Source organism: Egretta garzetta, unplaced genomic scaffold (assembly GCF_000687185.1).
Source record: "Egretta garzetta isolate BGI_Z169 unplaced genomic scaffold, ASM68718v1 scaffold94, whole genome shotgun sequence".
Taxonomy (NCBI): domain Eukaryota; kingdom Metazoa; phylum Chordata; class Aves; order Pelecaniformes; family Ardeidae; genus Egretta; species Egretta garzetta.
Genome location: NW_009259683.1, coordinates 827,722 through 848,138, shown reverse-complemented (window position 1 = coordinate 848,138; position 20,417 = coordinate 827,722). Strand labels below are relative to the sequence as shown.

Here is a 20,417-nt window from a genome sequence, read left to right as displayed (position 1 = left end):
TTTTCCTTTTTCTTTTTTTTTCCGTGTTATTTTCCTAAAGGTTTGTAAGGTTCTGTACTCTTACTGCTGAGAGTATAAAATCCCAGTTCTTTCATCCTTTGCAGAAAAGGATTCAATAGTGTAATTTAATGCATATCTTTGATCCTCAATGGGATCTGAAACAGCACTTTGGAGACTGCCTTTTCAACATAAGCATAAAAGCCCTAAAAGCCTGAACGGTATTTGCCCTGCTACAAAGCTGCTAGAATTGTGGCTGTCTGTTTCCAGGACCTTTGCAAAACAGGAGTAGGTGAAGAGATTTAAATCAGACAACATGCAAAGGGAAGAATTGAACTAGCTTACTGCCTCGATTTCTCAGCCTGTTTCCCTTTCAGCCAGCAGAGTACACTTCTGGAGGAGAGTCGGTGTCCTGCTGCAGTGCCGCTGCCCCATCCCGCCACAGGTTTGCCTTCAGCAGCCTTCCCCAAAGCTCGCTGTTGGAATCACTCCGGCCGGTGTGCGTACCTGCCTGCCTAGCAGGAGGAAGCCCTAGGGTGCGGGTGCAAGTGCAACGTGGATAGATCTGGTGTTTAGAAAGTTTTGAGTGCCTCCACATCTTGAATTTGTGTTAGTATTTGGGAATTTTAAGCTTCACCCAGATGCTCATTTGTAGCAATTCCTTAATCTCTACCAATCTGCATGAGGTCTTGACAGATAAATCTAGATAGGGCGGTTAAGGAAGTCCCTTGCCGTGCTGCCCCCTGCACCACCCATGGAATTGTCTTCTGCACACTCCAGGCAAAGGGAAGTAGGCTCATTTGAACCCTCTCAGGAAAACCCATCTCCCGCTGGGTGTTGGAGCGAGGCTGCCAACCTTCAACATGACGCCCACCAACATGCTCCATTCTCCTGACTCTGCACTGGAGTGATCATCTCTGGTGCAGGGGCATTAACATCCAAAATTGCCATGGCCGCTTGCAAACTGAACGCGTGTCAACACACTAGGTGCGACAGGGATACTCTGCTTTTTCAGCCAATAAGCTCCAGCCATGCTGGCATGCATTTTAATGCTAATAGATGTCCACTCTATCAATAAAAAGAGATCTATTTTCAGAATTACTGTGAGATCTGAAAGCACTAGCCTGTCCAAAAAAAAAAAAAAGTTTAAAAATAAATCTAAGGCAGCTTAATAAAGGAAAATGTAACATAGCTGTAAAAATAAAATCTGTTCCATTCTGGAGCATTTGGCTCTGAGTGAGGATTTGGCTGACTTGTGGTCACAGCTCTGCTGTTTGGCTTCCATGTTCAAACTTTAAAAAGGCTACCCAGCCCCGCGTAATGAAGAACAGGTCCGTGCCCCTCGCCACTCAGCAGACTGGATACACCTTTTTTTCTCTCTGTTCTTCTATATGTCTCGATCTAAGGGGAAGCATGTATGATGTTTCTCCTCATCTGGTGCTTCTCCATAGCAGAGGCTGCTTTCTGTCAGTGCCGGTTCATGTCAGATGTTCCTTTTGCAATTTTTTAGACTTCCCAATTATCATTCCTTCCTTTCCCCTCACCCCTGTTTGTGAAGTGAATTTAGAAACTCTGGATGACAGCAAGTTCAAGGGATGAGCCACTTCTCATTTTCCTCATTCTCGTAATTTTTTTCCTTAAAGCCATAATCTGCACATTTTGCTACTATCAGAAACTTTGCTTCAGAATCTAGTCTGATTTTTTTCCTTCCCATTTAGCAGTTTAACAGCTTTGTTCAATTTATCAAAAAGGCTTCCTAGTCTTCCCTGTGCCCAAATATATTCTGTACTGGTTTGTAATGAAATCTGATTTCCTTTTAGAACATTTTTGTCAAGACATACAGAAGACGGGAAAATCATAAATCCTCCTTCTGTAATAATCCAGAACATATCTGAGTAGATTTGTCAAATGCAATGAATATTCTGAAAAATTACTGAAACACTTAGAAGTTGGCAAAACAATATTTAATTTGTCCAATTTCATGAGGCTGGCTAACCCTTGCTACTTTGATTCTTCCCTGGCACCCACAGGCTACCAGGTGCAACGTCACAGCACAGTACTATCAGATATACCCCAAAATAATCTCGTTTTGCCATATATCCTTTTTGTAAGCAGCAGAGGGTTGTGTAGACAATGAAATTCCTCTGTTGTCTGAGATTATTTATATTCTTTAGCTTGGAGCTGTTTTTCCCTTTTCTTCAGAGTTTGTGTACTGTGCTCTGTCAGGAAGCGGGCAGGTTGCTGGGCTGTTTCAGTACAATGGAAAATGCTCTCTTTGTATCTGGAGCAGGAAAATACTCTGCCACGTCACTCAAGCGTGGCCACAAGTAAGAGACGGTAAACAAAAGTTAGAACGGCGAGGAATCAATTCATGCAGTAATGTTTTTTGGTATGTTTTAAGTTGCAACATAACCTTTCGGTCCCTTTTAAAATCACTGCCTTGGGTTGTCTCCAAATGAAATGAGCTTACTCGGGAAGCTTTTGCTTAGCAAATACAAAATGTGGTGTGGGGTTGCTATCTTGGTGCTGCTGGACTGGGAGCAGAGTGGATGAGTGCATGTGGGGGCCTGTTTTACGGAAAGGCCATCATAATAAGTTGTCCGAAAGGATCACAAGAGGAAAATGCAACACAAAACGGATGGGTTTTGCTCTCCTCTCTGTGAGTGCAGAATGGCAACGTCAGGGGCAGGATTGCCTTGGGAAATTGCCATCAACTCATTCATGTGAGCAAAACGATCCCGTCAATTGCGACAAAGTTCTTTTTCCTAGAAAGTACCTATTTATCTTTAAATACTGTCTGTTCCCCTGCCAGTTTTGCAGAACCTGCTATGTATTTGTTGAAGTAATCTGTCCATATGTGGACTGATCATATCATACGTTCTACTGCTGATATTTACAAATCCTTGATAGTCTATCAGTGGTTTCTCCTTAAAAGATACTGTGCTATACTATCTGTACCGTGCTATGGTATGTATACTATACTAATTGCTATTCTATAGTTTTAATCATAGTTTCTCATATTCTGAGCTGGACATGCAGTACCAACATGTTAAAAGCATTTAGGCACCTAAAGATGCTGGCAGCCAGCCAGCAGGGTTTTCAGTACTTCTTGTGGGATTTAGGCATCCAAAGTCCCACTAGGAGTCTCCCTGCACTGCCAGGAGGAGATTTTCTGTACATCTGGTCTTCCAGTATTTGCAGACACATACACCTCTATGTGTTAAACTCTGCGGACATGATCTATAAACATGAAATTAAACATATGTAAATGCAAGCAATGCAGCAGCACATTATGAGAATTACGCATAGATAAGCATTGGAAGAGAATTCATTTGCTCTGCCATAAAGAGCTGATGAAAATGTTACAAGATTTTGTTCTTATCAATTGACTAAGTCCCCTCAACATGAACCCATGACTATGGGGATTATTATAACAGCAGGAAAAACATTTGTGAACTGTCATCCCTTTAGTAGTTCTCAGGAAAATATGCCTTGGAATATCTCCTAATTATGTGTGCAGGGGGAGGAGGCTTGGATCAGGATTACTATTTATGTTGGCCTAAATCTTTGCTCTTTTCAGTTGCACATTGGCAACACCTTATGGGTAGGAGAGCGCTGTTTGTGAGCATAGAGGTATTTCGTGTGTTTAGATCTAGGCTATTCAAAACTCACAAGACATCATTAAAAAGATTAACACAACTATAGAAGTAAGGTTGTTTAGAAATACTTCATTTTAAACCCCTCATTATGGTTTCAGCAGTCTACACTTTGTTTAAATAATTTTTTATCTGAAAAGTGTCTGAGGTTATTTACATAAGAATATGGGTGGGTTTATGTAATTTAGAAAGTGAATGGTACAGATTACTTTTTAAAAATAAAATGTGCAATCTTGATTTTGTGGTATCCACAGCATAAAGCACTCACTAGCTATAGCTCCAGATATCAGTCACGCACACCCTTACCCTATTCTTGTTTTATCTGATGTATTTGTAACTCTACAAAGAATAATCACTAGGAGGAGGAATATAGTCATTCTCAAAGAGAAAACCAGTACTGCTTGGTTCAGTCAGGTATGTTGCCTGTAACTGCTCATTGCTCAGTGGTTCAGTGGAAAGTGTAAAATTCCCTCAAAGCCCTTTACTCATAGACTAACATACTGGAAAGGAAATTCCCTCCTAAGCGCAGCTAACGGTCAGGTTATGTGTTGAAGCATGAGCAGTAATAGCCCTTGCGATGGTAACCTAGGTGGTGCCGTGGCTAGTGGGTTTTCTAATTCTTTTTTAATTTTCCTAAATTACCCTCTAATATTCCTAAATTATATTCTTGCATGTGTTTTAACTATTTGGTGTATGAAGCATCTACTTTTTTTAATTTTTGCTAAATGTGTTCAGGTTTTGCTTGTCTTCTTACTGCGGAAAAGATAAGCAAGACCACTTTTTTTGATAATCTTCTTTACAAAACTGCCCGTCACATATTATTTTGTTTTTTCTTTTCCAGAATAAATAAGCTTAGATTTCAACCATACCTTAAATGGGAGAGGTTTGACCATGCTAATGATTTCTTGTCCTTTTCAATAAGTTTTCTCCTCGTATTTTGTTTTATTTAAGAGGAGGTGAGAAAAATTGAACTTCAGACATAATAATACCCAACCATCAGTTTATTAATTGGCACTTGATTAAATCAGAGATTGAGTAAAATCCAAATCAGTAAAGAAGCTTTGTACATCTGTGTCAAGAAATAAATGTAAAGGGATGTAATTGGCACTCATGAGAGAAGAGTCTTGTCTCTACCCTTAACTGTTCCTAATTTTTATTATTCCTCAGAAGCGGCTTCTAGAACATACAAAATTCGGTCTTATCACAACATGGAAGGAAAGCTGGAAAAAATACACTTGGCATTTTGATTATTTTTTTTTTTTACATAAAGCTTATAAAAGCTATATGATAAATATACATACAGGGTTTTTAAAAGTTTGTGCACTTCTGCTCAAGAAACACAGGGTTTCTATGAGCTTTACCTTAACCATCATTAAATTAAAAGTACAGAGAAAATGCATGAATGATGGATGCTACAAGTACAAAAGGTTACAATTAATTTTCCTTCCAATAAACATGTAATTTGAAATAGCACCAGTGGAGGTTTCCTATGCCCATTACCTCAGAGAGAAGACAGGTAGTTTAATGCATACACAATAGATCTTTGTGTGAACCGAGACCAAAATACATCATCAATGTTAAATGTTTAACAATGTGAAGGATTTAAATAAAGCTATTAGTTATTTCTCGTATACAAAATACAGAATCCTAGCTTAATTTGAATGAATTCCAAGATACAGAGTAAACTGCCTTTTACTTTCAAAATACACTCCAATCATTTACAGTCATTATATTTATTTTCTTTGTTTCATGCAGGTTTTGTCTAGTCCATACAGACATGTCCTTAATTACATTGGAATCTTTTGAACAAAGTAGATACAGCACTTTGGGGCTTAACCAATTCTACTGAATATGTTTTCTCACTAATAGAACTGTGTGTATTTAAGAGAAAAAGAATTAAAGCTAGAAAGTCAATAAATTTAGACATCATGTTTACCTATATTCCTACACGTAATTCTCTAATCTCATAATAATTTAACCTAATATTCATTATTCCCAGTTAGTACAAATAGCTCATATGTCAGCTGGAATAAACTGGCATCAGTCCCGCTGAATTTTTATACCCCAGACTTTTCATTTAGACTTGGTTCCATTTTACTAAGTCAGGATTCGGGGTTTGGTGGGGTTTTTTTCTCCCTCTGTACCTTTTTTAGCATGAAGGCAAGGACAGATTTTGAAATTTCTTGCCATATGTTTCTGCCTATGAGCCACCTTCAGGACCCTGATTAGCACACCTATTTTTAATGCTGCTTCTTCTTGTTCTTAAAATACAATTATTCTTGTTTCACCATAGAAATCACACTGCTCCACATTCTTTAAGCTCCTAAAAAAGAAGCCTGCTACATTTGGCTCTCTAACAGATTCACAACAAGAATGTAGAGTCAGTCCTGAAAAGCAAAATTTATAATCCTGGATATAAGTATGTTAGCTATTAAATCATGTAGTCTCTCACTTTCTTGAGTAAGATTTCAGAAATTAGTATTCCTTGGTCGTTCAGATTCTACCTTCAGAGATGATTTACACTACTGCAAGACATGTCTCTTATTTTGCATGGCTAATTTTGTACATTATTCAGCAGGGGAGGAGGAAACGGTTGTTTGTTTTTTTACAGTTTTGCAGATCTATCAAAGGCAACAAATAAATTATATGCAGTGTGTGTTTCAGAATCCCTATTTTCACAGCAAATTAAGTTCAGGTGCATTAACTGGAGTAGCAGACAGTTACTTAAATAGCAAAATGTATGGTGTAATTGTCCCAAATTTAAGGATGGGCTGTACTGTAAGATTTCGCATTCATGTGGGATACAGAAATAGAGCTCTGATTAGTAAATTGTGTGTAGAATTTTCCATCTTAGAAAAAGGCCCTTCTGTGGAGTGGAACATTTGCAACTTAAAGATGAATTAGATTTCAGAAAATTCTCAAGTGCTGGTATTCTCATTGCTTGGGTCTTTATAATACCGATTAGGTAAAGTGGCATGAAAGTAGAAGTTACTGTAAAACACAGTATTATACTAGCAAAAGGAATGCCTTCATGACCTTCCATGTGTTTACCATCTCTACCTTGTATAGCTTTTTTCTACAGCTCAATCTTAGGACTTTTTATGCCAATGCCTGAAATCATTTGACAAAGTGATTATCATTTAGTCAGGCCTGACAATGGAGTCAATGTGACCCCTCATGCAGGGAAGATAGGATTTCCAAATAAAGTTATTTTACCTGTTAATAAATATGAAATCATCACTTTAAATATCATAGATTCAATCTTTATTCAGTGTTGCCATGTAACTTCTTTGTAACTAATCCAGGAGCTAAACCTGCCTACATGATGAATGCTAACTATTTTGTTTAATCTGTTTTACCTTCTTGTCCTATTAGAACCTGTTCATAATTAAGCCTGATTATATTCATGTTCTGAAGATAATTTAGAAGCGGATAGTCCATTTGGTTACTAAAGTGAGGTTATTTTGTCCCTCACCCACTGGTTCCTCAGTCATTGCCAGAGCTGACACCACCCTGCTCCCTTCATACGATACCCTGTGTCACCTCAGCCATCAGCCTCCAGAAATATTGCCATAACTGGCCTGTACCAATCTTCAGGGCAGGATGGCACTCTGGTTTTCATACTTTCTTGAGCCACTGTGTGTTGGTGCAAGCATCTTCCTTAGATATGCCTCTCTTGGTAGGGCAGTATGGCTGCAAATTCTGCAGAACTCAAAGGATCAGACTTTGCCACTCTGGACTGTCAGGAACCTGTCAAGTGTACACGTTAGCAGCGGGACTGACTTGAGAGGTCCCTGTCCCATACTCCGCTGAGATGGCACCTATTTCCTACCTTTATACCTTTATAGTGTTGTAACATTTTTGGATGCCTCCTCCAGAACAGTATGGACCACAGAGGCAGATGGCAATGTGAGGCACAGTCCCAACATGCAGTCACACAACCAGGCTCAAACGACCCATGCCTGCAACCCAGAAAGGCCCCAAGAAGCCAGCCTCATCAAAGAGAGCATCTGGGCCATACCAACAAAAATCCCAAACAAATTAATTTCCCGGCATTTTCCTTCGACTGCCTCTTGATGCAGATGTAAACTTAGACACGTCTGAGCCAGATACAGCCTGCAACTTCCCTCCACATGTTCCCTGGGATAAAGGGAAGTATAGAGGGGGCATGAAGAGGCCTGACTACATCTTAAGTTATTATTGGGTAACAGTAAGAGGTGTGTTAATGCAAGGCACACCTAAGTTGCTATTCCTGTTCCAAGGGATGTTCAGATTGCCAAGGGATTTCTGGCCCTGGCTTATGAAAAAGTCCTGTTGGCCTTTAGTAGGGATAAAATTCTTCACCAGGCCCCCCTTTTGTAAATAACAGCCTCTTGTATTCTTCTGACATTTTGTATGGGTTCCTAATAACAGTTTTGGATTTAAATGTGTCAAATTAATAATGAGATTTAATAGGACAAGAAGGAGAAAATCAGATTAAACCAAAATAAGTAGCATTCATAACATATGTAGACTTTTCTAGTTACTCCAAGGATTAATTGCAATAAAGGAACAAAGGGATAGATTCAAGAGTGGGATTCAGATGACTCCTGCATCTGACCTAAAATGATCCTGATGTGTTTAAGTTGAAGATTTTGGTATTGCTCTCATTCAGACCCTTCTTGGAAAACTGAAGATGCCTTTAGGACTCATTTTCCTCTCAGTGCCTAAATGCTGCCAAAGACCAGACCATGCTGTAACACTTCCTCCCCTCCCTGTCCCCTGGGAATCCACATGGTAAGTGGATCCTATGGGACCTCCTGGTTTTCTTGCAGAGTAATCTACCTTTGGTACATGTGATTATAGGATGTCTAACACTGAACAAAGCATGGCCACAGGGAATGCCTTTACACCCAGCTGCTTTGGGATTAAACAGTTCGTTCGGGATGTGTAAGACTCCTTTGCCTATGGTGATTAGTGGAAAGTGAGGAGAGACAAATCCAGAAGAAAACTGGTTATTTTTTCTTTAAGTAAAAGAAATGCTAAACACACTGGAATTCCTAGAGAATAGCTATCCCTCCTTTAGTAAGTCTTCAGACAAAAAGAAACATCCACAGTGTTTTTCTGAAAATATAGTTATGACCCTATGGATACATGCCAGTTACATTATAGATCTTAGCATTTTGGTGGGTTGACAGCATTTTTTGATCCGAGTGTTGCGGTTTCCTTATTATTTATTCACAGTCATCTTCCAAAAGGTAAATGCGTATCGATGTAATTTTTTCTGCAAATTTTATCAAGCCACATGCCATGTAGTATCTTTCATATCAAGTTCTTATTTACTAACACCTTTTAATGAATTTTTTTATAATAACAATGACTGTTTCTCAGTTGAGTTCATTATTATTAACAGATACATTGCTAATATATCTGTGCTTTTAATTTTGAGACGCATCCAGGCATCCAAGTGAAGTGTGTTATTTCCAAACTTTAATTCTTCCAGCATGCTGGCACTTCTAATAGGTGCATGTTCTTCCTTAATTAAAGACAACTTTTCAAGATCAGTACACTGTGCCTCGTTGATCCATGATTGCCTCAGCTAACTCCTAGTCAGCCAGTGAAGTTTATAGAAATCCTGCTAAAAACTGAAGACTGAAAAAAACCTTACTCTTTAAACAAGAATGATTTCCCTTGGCAAGATATAGAGATGAATCACTGCCAACACTCGCCTTTAGGAGCCATGTTAATAAAATTGGACCAGATAATACTCCTTATTTCTGAAACATCTTTCTCTTAGGCAGCCTCATATTTCACACAGATCTGTGGTAGGTAGCCTGACAGCAATCAAATGCAAGTGTAGAGAGACGAATGAATTTCTCCTTCTATGTATTCAAAATGGGTATTTTAGCAAATGGATGTTTTCTAAACTGGGTTTGCAGAGCTCTTTCATTTTTGAAGATAGGTAACATTTTTCTCCAGACAACAGTTTGGACATTGGAATCAAGCCACACGTGCCTTAATAACATTGTACGAACAAGTCAAACGTGTTTCTGACAATTCTACAGAGCTCAAAATTTAGAGTCAAGTCATGGATACCAGTCTATTTACAATACATGTCTATACAGCCACATTTACCGCAATATCCAGATACCTCACAATTTTTAGCATATTATTCTCAGAATATCCTGGGTGATGGAGAAGCATTGGTCCAGTTTTACAGATGGGAAACTAAGGCACCGCTGTAAGACCTCTTAACTTTCTTGGAGTCATCATGTCTACTTGCAAACCATGAAGACCAAGAAGCACGTGAGAGTTCCACCTGTTGTGAGCAGTATGACATGACTGCTTCCCTGCTGTCCTGCCCAGATGTGCACCCTGGCTATGCCTTGGCTGTACGGCAGAACGAGACCTCAGGGTCTTCCATGCTTTATCTCACCCTCTTTCTCCTCCTGCCTCTCCTCTGATTTCTCCCAGGAAAAAGGTGTATAGCTAGAGTAGTAGCTGATGGCTGGATGATTGAGTGACCAGGACTATGGGATGTACTGGTGAATACAACTTCATAGGAAGCCTGGTGCAGAACTGTAAGACTTCTTTAGCCCTGCTTTAGCACAGTGACCACTAGGTCAGCTTTCCTATGCGGGGACAAAAATTTAGGCAAACTTTTGGCTTTAAAATGACACAGTCTCCAAGCTACAGTGTCTATGACAGTTTTCACTTAGTTCTCTAGACGCAGAGGTGGTTAGTGTAAACATTCAGATCCGTTTCCAAAGACTGTGTCTCAAGTTTTTATACATCTGCCTTGTATTTCCTTGTTTCCCATGCTATACCTGCAAAGATAATCGTGGGTTTTATCTGAAAGTGAGAAGTGACATGACAATGTCAGCCTTTGTTTCTTCTGACTCCAACACACTCAATCACCTTGTATCTAAGAATACTGTGCCAAAGGGTATCTTACTACATCCCTTCTTATTTTACTTTGGTGGGAATAACGCTTTAAGGTCATATAATTGTCCACTTTGTCCAATCCATGTGAACCATAGTAGCCAGCCTAATAAGGTACCTGAGCTCTAAGGCAATTTCAGCAGGTACACCGGTGTAAGCTATACATATACATTAGCTTCTATATATCAGAATTTTTCTATTGACTATTAAGATGTGACCAACCAAATTTGCAAAACTAGTTCTTGAAACAAGTTCACGAGAGAGTTCATTGTACTCCATATCATTTGATTTCTGCTATAACCTGTAATTGCTAAAATGGATATTAACTTCACTGACTTCTTTGCTAGTAGACCTTCTAGAATTTGTTCCTTTCTCCTCTAAGAATTACCTTTTTTCTTTACTGAAACAATTCATTTTCTTTGTTCTCTTTTTTTTATACAGTGTTTATTGATCACTTTATCATTCTTCTGTACAGTTTTCGAAGAGCCTTGTAGGTGGATAAATGCATCCTATATGGATAGTTGGGACTGTGATTTTATGAAAGTCAGAAAGAAATTGTAGTTCAGTTTGTGTGAAGTAATTCAGCGCCCTGCTACCGCCCTTTGTTCTGGCTTGAATCACTCTGTTGTTCCAGTTTGTACGCGTGTGTTGATCAGACTCCCAGCCGCGAGGTTAGTTTTATTGCCGCACAAACAGGGATTAGTGCTGGGCTGCACTCGTTTTCACTTGTGCCTTGATTTTGAGCACTCTCTCCAAAGGTGAAAGGTTAGTGGAGTAATTCAGTGTGCCACTTCACCTGCCTCTGCCTCCAAACAATTACTTAGTCTGTGCATTATTATTAATGATAGAGAAAGAGAGCACCACCGCTGCTGTGCGATCACTGAAGGATACTATGATGCGTTTCACATGCCTCATTTTCCCCATCAAGGCTCACAGTATCCTTGACATGGTCTTCTAGGAGTTCATTAAGTTTAAAACAGGTGACATGTGGCAAACTATGGAAACTTCCTGAGGCAAAGTGACACTATAAATAAAATTACTCACAACCAATTCATCTTTTCTTAATCCCTTCCTCTCGGAGTATTAAATTGTTCAGTGACATATCTGGTATAGCATGTCTGACACTGCTTTTGTCTGCAGTTTTCACTGACCAGTCTTCTTGTAACACTAGCCCAGGTGCCACTGAAAACATAATAAAATATAATTAGAAACAAAATAATTTTTTAAAATTAGGTTTAAGGATGGGTTTGGTGTGCATCAAGCTGTCAACATTTGCTGTTAAGAAAACTGGTGTTTCGGTGAATTGCTAGTTTCTACTTTTCCGCCCAATCTTAATGTTTTATTTAGTGTGCCTTTTGGGACCTATTTCTTAAAGGTTGGTGCAATATTAAAAACCACAAAAATTGGATTCAGAAAACTTGGCTTTCACTGCAAGCCAGTGTGGGAATATATACTGTCCTGCACTGCTATTTGGTCTGAAATCACCAAACAAAATGTAGTTATTGAAAATACGAACTTTTATTTTGGCGAAGTTTAATTTCGGGGTAACCAATCCTGCCTGTGCTTCTATATAAAGATGACTCCAAGGCAGCTCTCCAATAGACAACATACAGAGCACCTGGACTTTTCCTTAAAAAAAAAGCTCAAAAACCCCAAGGACTCCCAATTTTTTATTTCCAAAAGCAATTCAGCAAAATATTTGGAAAGAGAGGCAGGCCTACAAAAAAAAAAAGTGTTCCATAAACCGAAAACTCTTCTAAATGTGTAACTGAAGTCCAAATAAATAAAAAATTATGTGTTTGTTTTCTTCCGCATTTCATGCAGCCTGTCCAAAGAAAGGAAAGCAGATTTAATTTTTGGTGACTGATGTTTCAGAACAGGTAGTTCCATAGAGCTTCTCAATGGGATTCCTCTCACAGCTATGAGAAAGGAGACAGAATAAGTCCTTTCAAGATGCATCTAACCTTTGGAAATTCTTCCAGTTTAATTCTGCTTCTTCAGCTGGAGGCCAGCTCTTCTGAATTCCCCCTGATACAGAGCTGAATCTAAACCTGGACCAAAAAAAAAAAGTACATTGTAAATATTTGGCTGAAGAAACTGTGAGATTTTTATAGGGCTATGGGGTTTTTTTTAGTTTTTAAGGTGCTCCAAAAGTCTTTTTGAGAACCCACTTGTGACGGTGTGATAACTGGCTCCATCAGCTGTTCTCCGTTAAAGCTGTAAAGTACTGCAATAGAAATAGAATGCTACTTTATAAATGCTCATAAAAAAATATATATAATGCATACAAACACCCGTAATGTACATTTTAAGTCTAAATGTGTGTCTCTTTAACCAAGTTGGCACTACCGATTGGAATTTCATTGCGTATCATGTGGCTGATGGAGAAGGCGCATTGAAATCAAGCTGTTAAACACACCATCTCCATTTTTTATTTCACTAGAGTATGTTTGCTGTATTTTTAAAAGAGCATTGAAAAGCCCAGGAGATGAATTCTGCTCTGAAATTGCTATTTGCTGACATAGAAATAGCTGTAAAAATACAAGCAGAGAAAAATACAGCATAGCAATATATTTTCATTTATTTGGGGGAAAAGTAGTTTTAAAGAAGAATTATAGTCTGTCGTCTGAATGATAAAGCAGTGTAACTAGCATTAAACACAGCTGAAATTTTGTAATGACCAAACCTCAGCTCATCCAAATCCCCAATAGCATTAACTCCCTAGAATTGGGCTGTAAATTTGATTAGCCTTACAACAGACATGAGATACAAATGTTCTTCCTTATACAGTCATATTAAGTGGCTGCAAAAGAAGACGACAACGCATTGTGGAGCAGCGCATCCAACCTTTTTAAGCTAGGGACAAACTCCAGCTCACCCAGTTTTCAAAACTACATTTAAACATAGGGTAATTTCATGAATTCTGATATAACATGAGGATTACATATGGTGAGGTGAGGGGGGATTTAGCAGCTGCAGTCTTCCTATAAATCTTCCAGAAGCTTTTCTTCATACTTTAGTTCTCTTGGTTGACGTTTTCCGTGTAAGCTACATCACTGCACCTTAGCTTCTGGCCATGCATGTTTAATTTGGTGCTTTTTAAATATATTTTCATTACTCTTGCGCTGTCCCCTAACGTGAAGTTTGATGCTGTAACTCCTGGTGTGTTCCAGTTTTACATGGAACTAATTGGAGTACTGGGTAAAAATTTTTTCTTTAAACAAACTGAAGGTTATAGAGGCATCCTAGGACGGACTTCTAGAAGTGAGAGTCAGGGACTAGAAGGAACAGTAAAAAACCTTAAAGATTTCCAGGTCAACAGAGTTGCAGCAGCCTCTCTGGTGAGCCACGGCACGACTCCCCACGCTCCCCACACGTGGCTATCGCAGCCAGCACCACCCACAATGCTGCTCCCAGGTTTCGGTGCTGCCAAGTGTGGCACACGATCGCTTTGCCTTGTCCTGGCTTCTCCAGACACCGGCATCCCAAGGGATGGGGTACCCGTGGCTCTCAAGCCAGGCACCAGACACCTGGTGATCCAAGAGGTCCCAAAGTGCGCACCTCCTGCCAGGCCAAGAGCTTCAGAGTTTTGCTGTTAGTGTTATTAATTTATTGTGGTTTTATTTTTGTTTCCTTCACTAGGTTGTTCTGATAACACATTTCTGGCATAGCTTTATATTCTGATCCCCTGGTTTTCGTTGCCGTTTGGACACAATCCCATTTGGAATGAATTTCTGAAATGAACCCTGATTCACTGATGAATCATGCTACTTCTAAAAAATAAAAGGAAAAGCTAGAGCAGTTTACTAGTTATGGAAACAAATTTCTAACATCGAGAATAAAACCACAGATATATACAAATGGAAGATAAGAAACAGTTTTATGGTAATGAGAAGTGGAAATATGGGAAAAGTACCGTTATGAATTTTGAGATCCAATGTTCCTTTTTATCTCTTAATTAGACAGTTTACACAACAGTTGTTTTATAAATACATATTTGGCCCTGCTAATGGAGATTTCACAATACGCCTTAAATAGTGCAGCCCGGCTGAGAACCAGGTGATGCTCAGCCATGTGGTAGTGGGAACTATTGTTTCTCCTTCATATTTGGTATTTTGTAGGACTTGGACACTATAACCAAGGCTCATGCACGCTGGGAATTAAATCTTTTAATTGTTTTAATTAAGGTGCTACAATTTATCTTGTAATCTCCATTTTATGACCCATCCCCATGAACTGCATAGCGATAGTGACTCATGGCTCATTAAGTGTTGCGAGATCTGTCTCCTTGGGCCTGCCGGCCGGCTCCACCAGGAACAAGATGCCTTGGGCCTGAAGCCGCCTGGCTTCATGCAGGTGCAGAAAGAGACCATTTGCATTTCTGGAGTTCACGCGCCGTCCTTATGTCCGCCAGCACAAATGCTGTGTGCTCCACTGAATTGGCCGGTCTGCCACTGGTTGGGTGTCTCAGATCTGAAGTTAAAATTTCCCTCCTCACCAGCTGTCCTGACTTCCCAAACAAAGCTGTTGTGCCTCCTGATGGTTTTACAGCTTCACGGGAACCACTAAAATCAGCTAGCTCTTCCAACGCCTGTTGAACGGTCCTTATTAAAGTCCTCATAAATAACTATGTATAATGACAATGCACCTCCAGACCCTCTGACAGGGATGTGAAACAGCTGGGCCTCTCTGGCAACAACTGGTTTTCTGTTTCTTCAGTTTGGGGTCTCAAACGAGCAAGTGGCTTTGACAAACTGTGGGTTTGTTCTTTTATTCACTATTGTTATAACCAATAAAACGTATAGCCAAGCTGCCAAATTGCAAAGAACAATGTTATTGCTGTTATTACCAAGAGCACATTTTAGTAGTGTCCACTCAGCAGCTGGCTGTGGGGGCAGCTGGTCCTGCTCATGCTACAAGCAGGCAAGGACCTCTCTTGCTTCAGCAGCCCTGCTTCGCACCAGCAGACACCGATGGAAGGAGGCACTGACTTGAGGGAAGCACCCCAAGATGATAGCTGATTCACAGGTCACCCTCTCGGTGGGAATTTACACACCTACTACAAAACCTATGTAGACCTCAGACATCTTGCAGACCATCACTTCCACTCATTCCCCAGCTGCCAAAAAAAACCATTGCAAAGACAAGGGCTTGAACATATGAATAAATAAACGGCCCAGTTCCCGACATTACTGGACTTCAACAGATTTCCCCACTTTCTTCTCAAGAACTCCTTTCACTGATTCCCCCACCCCAAGTAGTAGAAAATAGACACCCTCCCATGCTGGGAGGAGGTGAGAGGAAGAGTCTGGGCCTTCTGAATCCTTCCAAAAACATATGTTGGTGAAATATTTACTTGCTCCCAAAAGGAGGTATAGATGGAAACCAAACATTATAAACTATCATCCAGGATTGGGGACAATGATATGATCCTCGGTACCCTTTCAGTATATCAAGGGAGTTGATTTACAGCTCTCAATGTGAAAGACACACTTTCACAGAGACATTCATCCCACACGTAAAAGACTTTCAGATCTGAACTGGGTATACCTTTACTACAGCCCATCACTTTTCACTGACTCACATAAGGTTTTATAAAGGTCTTAGTAGCAGCACTTTAAATACACACTAAACCTCATTAAGCACTTAACCGCGTTCCAGATGATAATGCCATGATATTCTTGCAACCTATCACAGCCAGATGCCTCAGAGGCCAAACCCCACCTTTCCCAACAGCATGAAAATCTGCACATTCATCACATTTTGCTCCAAGGATTTCTTTCAAGTTCAACCCTTAGTCTCCATTTCTCCATGGGTCTGTGAAAGTGTTTCTTCGCACAGTGGTGTCACATCCAAGGAGGGTGTGGGAATTTGCAGCCATGCTGTCAGGCTCATCCCTGAGCTACATTACACAAGGTTTCCCTGTGGCTACTCCCTAAATTTTTTGCCGAGAGAAATTTTGCCCTATTCCATTACCCAAGTTCCCCATATACCCTGCAGTGCTTCTCAAACCTCATTCCAGCCATGAACAACTTTACACTCCTTAAATACCCATAGACTTTTCTGTGCCTCTTCTTTGCACAGAACAAAATCTCTCCGATAATCCCCTCTATGGTTCTTTTCCTTGGCTGAGGAGTTAAAGGTAATATACTTTCTAGTCTGAAACTTTTAAAATTGATCTGAGATCAGATATGCTTCTTTGACACTCATGCATGTAAAAATAGCAAAGTCCAGGTCTTGGTGACCTCCTCTGGATATGTTAAGATATTAAAGGGAAGCATATGCATTAAGTGTTTGCAGGACTGAGACTATAGGGACTAAGTTCTCCACAGTCAGAGCGATAACTTGCCTTACTGATTTAGTAGGTGCCAACTTAGGATTCAAATCATGGGCTCTTCCTGAAAGTAGCAAAAGATTTTTTCACTAGATATTATTCAGTACTATTCAGTAATGTTGGCAGTAAGCCAATCAATTTTTGGCTAAACCAGCATATTTCTCCTATCATAAACTCTTGTTGTCAACAAACAAACAAAAAAGCCCAGATTTACTCTGCTTTGTGAAGGCCTGACATCGAGTCCCAGGAATTTCAGTGGTTAATAATGCAAATGCCACACTCAGATTATGACTGTATTGGAGAAGCCGAGATTCATTTTGTTCAATGGCACCATCTTCAGTCAACTACAAAGCTGAATATTAACGGGCTTCAATAAGAAGTCATGTTCATCTGCCCTAAGTCAGGAAAAAACATGGTATGTGTGCTTCTGAACATGCCCAGTGCTTCTGAACTTGCACAGTGTGGTGGTACAATCTCAGGAAATTTACTGTTGCAGGAGAAATGTCAAGAATATGGGTCCCCCGAAGAAAGGGAAAATCTCTATACATTTTGTCTGCTTTAAACTGAGAAGAGAAAAATGGTGATGACATAGAGTCACACTGGGGAAGTCTTGTCCCGGTTTATCTTTCTTAGAGGGCTGGTTGGTTTTGTTTCATTATTTGTGAAGTAATCTGTAGATCCAGATTAATGTAAAAATACTTTTTCAGGTTGTCTCTTCATTTTGGAAATACAGAAATATCTTGAGAAGACCAAAGCATGCAGCATTATAGCCATATAAATGCTCAGAAAGATCCCATAAATTAAATACCAATTCCCAAAGTGTGAAATTAACTTTTGCTGCTTCAAAAATAGTACTTGGTGCCCTAATTCCTGATTTTTCTTTATGCTTTGAAACTAAAAGTAAAGTATTCAAAAAAAACATTTAACCTGGTAATAGAATTAGAGCCCACCCTCTTCTTAGGTGATAGCATAGATATTTGTAGGAGTCTAATACCATAAATAAATGATGTAGTATGTTTATCACGAAAAGTGACTTTTAGCTCAAAATACATTTATTGGCACATTTGTTTGTGAGGCAGAATTTTAGAAAATGGGTTTAGTTATATGTTTACCAGAAATGTATAGCTAACTGCCAGCCAACTCCTCCCCATCTTCTGCTGCCTTTCTTCGTGTATGCATGGGTGCTTTCCGAATGGGCCTAGTCTATGTAGGCACCTTGTTCTTGCTGTTAAACTTAAGAGAACTGAATGAATCTGGATCTAAGAACAGCTTTTTCATCCTTCCAAGGCTGACGAGTGTTTCACAGTTTGTGTTTCCTTTTCAGCTGACCCCCTGGTTGGAAGTATTGCCACTCAGTACATGACTAACAGAGCAGAGCACGACAGAATGGCCAGACAGTGGACCAAGCGATATGCCACATAGGAGCCTACTCTAGGATTTGCTGGACCTGTGCAAGCACATTCACTAAGTGCATCAATAGCCCTTCCCTTCATTCTTATTTTTTATTAAATTTTGAACCATTTTGTGACAAAAGGTTGTCCTTACTTTCTTTTTGGTTTTATTTTTATTTTTATTTGTTTGGTTTTTTGGGTTTTTTTTGTTCTGTTAACTTGAAAGTTGTTTCCCTCAAATGTAGACAGGGGATTTTGGTTATCAGTGCAAAGAATGTTGGATCTGTAATAGTATAGAGCTTTGTCACAAAGCTTTGTATTAATGTGTGGGTTCTTTTTCTTTCATGTGGTTTTTGGGAAAACAAACAAATTCAGAATTATATCTCGTTTCTACTTAAATGTAGTGTTTAGGGTCATTTTTTTGTACTGAAGTCTTTAATGGTGGGTGCATGCTACTGGGAACAAGTTTTGTATAAAAGCTTAAAATCAAGAATCACTGTGCATTACTAAGACTGTGTTTATCACTAGCCTTCTGTTTCCCACACAAAAGGCTATTGCGTTGAACAAATTAATATGTATTTTGATTTACTTAAAAAAAAAAAAAAAAGTGCTTGTAAATTTCTTAGGGACCTGCCACTTTTGACTGTGGATCAGTTGATGTACACTTGTATTATTAAAGCACTCAATAAAACACTGTGGCTGATAAATGCACTTCTTGCAAGGCGGTGCTTTTGCGTTTGTGCAGTGTGGGCTGCATAGTCCTCACATAATACGACTGCAGGTTAAGCAGCTATTTTAGACCTAAACTATGAATTTCTTCTCAACAATGCATTTCTTAACTTAGAACTTTTCATTGTGTCTATCTTTCATACACAAACATCTTCCACATTTTAAGGCCTTTCTTTTGCATGCCGATGCTCAGCTCAGCTATTCTGAAGCCTCTTGCTGCATCTTTTGTACTATGGCTTCACTATATCCATCTTGTTACATTTTAAATAGTTGGCTATAAAAATAGCCTTGCAGCGAAAGCAGAATATTGATGATGATTTTATACAGCAGGCCTCATTTTGCCTTTCTCCAAGCTCTTTAATTGTAAAAGCAACTGTTACTTAAAAAAATAAATGAAGGTTTTCGATGGGAAAATTGAGCCCATTGCACCAATCATTCCCAGCACGTTCAATGGCAAGGGTATTTCGATTCAGATTTGACCTTCAGGCTAATTTTAGATATGCAGCCATAGAAGGAAAACTTCTACTTGGCTAAGGAAATGTGTGGGTGTTGTGATTTAGAAAATATATACTGTGATGCTGATATCTAAATGTTCTTTGTGTTGCAAGGCATATTGGAAAATCCCTGTCTCACATAATTAAACGTTACAGATGCTATATACGGTGCTTGCCTGCCCTCTCCTCTCTCTCCTTGCCTCTTTTGTTTAAAGAAGATCCTGTCTTAAAGAAGATACATTACAACAGGGACAGTATAAAGATACAGGGAGCCCCAATCCCATTACTCTCCAAACCAATCCAACTGTCCTAAGTAAAGCAGTCAAGGTGACACCGCAGGGCCTCTACGCCAGCCACTGCACTGCTCAGCATTTCCAGCCTCATTTGATTTTCTCTCAGCCATTTGCTAATTGAACAGACGAACAGCTTGAATCTACTGGTGAGTTGTCCTCTCTGTGAAGAGTAGCTGAACATTGACTTTGTTGTAGGTAGTATATAACTAACGGTGACTTTGCTGTAGGTAGTGTAAAGAAATAATATCAGCCTCTTTTGATCAAAGCAAACGGAGAGTCTTCTGGTGCCTGTAGAAGCCAGCTGTTTACAAGCCCAGCCATACAACATTTTGAGGCCAACAGATCCTAAATACAGATGTGAAAGAACAATAACAGTTCAAGAATAAAACAAAACCCCCAAACCAGACTTCTCTGAGCCAGAACACCTTCTCAGGACAACTGTTACATGTGCTTCCCTTGGAAGTTGTTTCCACCATACAACTTGATGCAAAGTACCTCCATGTATGAAGGGAACCTTCCCGCTGTAAAAATACAACAAAGACGTAAAAGGATTAAAAAGAACAACAGCATCTTGCCCAGGACAGAAACTACATTACTCCTTA

General features: G+C 39.5%; 1 protein-coding gene across 1 annotated transcript in view; it reads left to right on the top strand.

Annotated features, from left to right (window-relative positions):
• The window catches only part of LOC104126121 (ubiquitin-conjugating enzyme E2 E2), a 213,474-nt gene extending 195,144 nt beyond the window's left edge, over positions 1–18,330 (top strand). The window contains 1 exon segment of the mRNA XM_009638632.2: positions 18,233–18,330. Coding sequence (XP_009636927.1) covers positions 18,233–18,330 — 98 coding nt within the window.
• Positions 18,331–20,417: the final 2,087 nt, after the last annotated feature.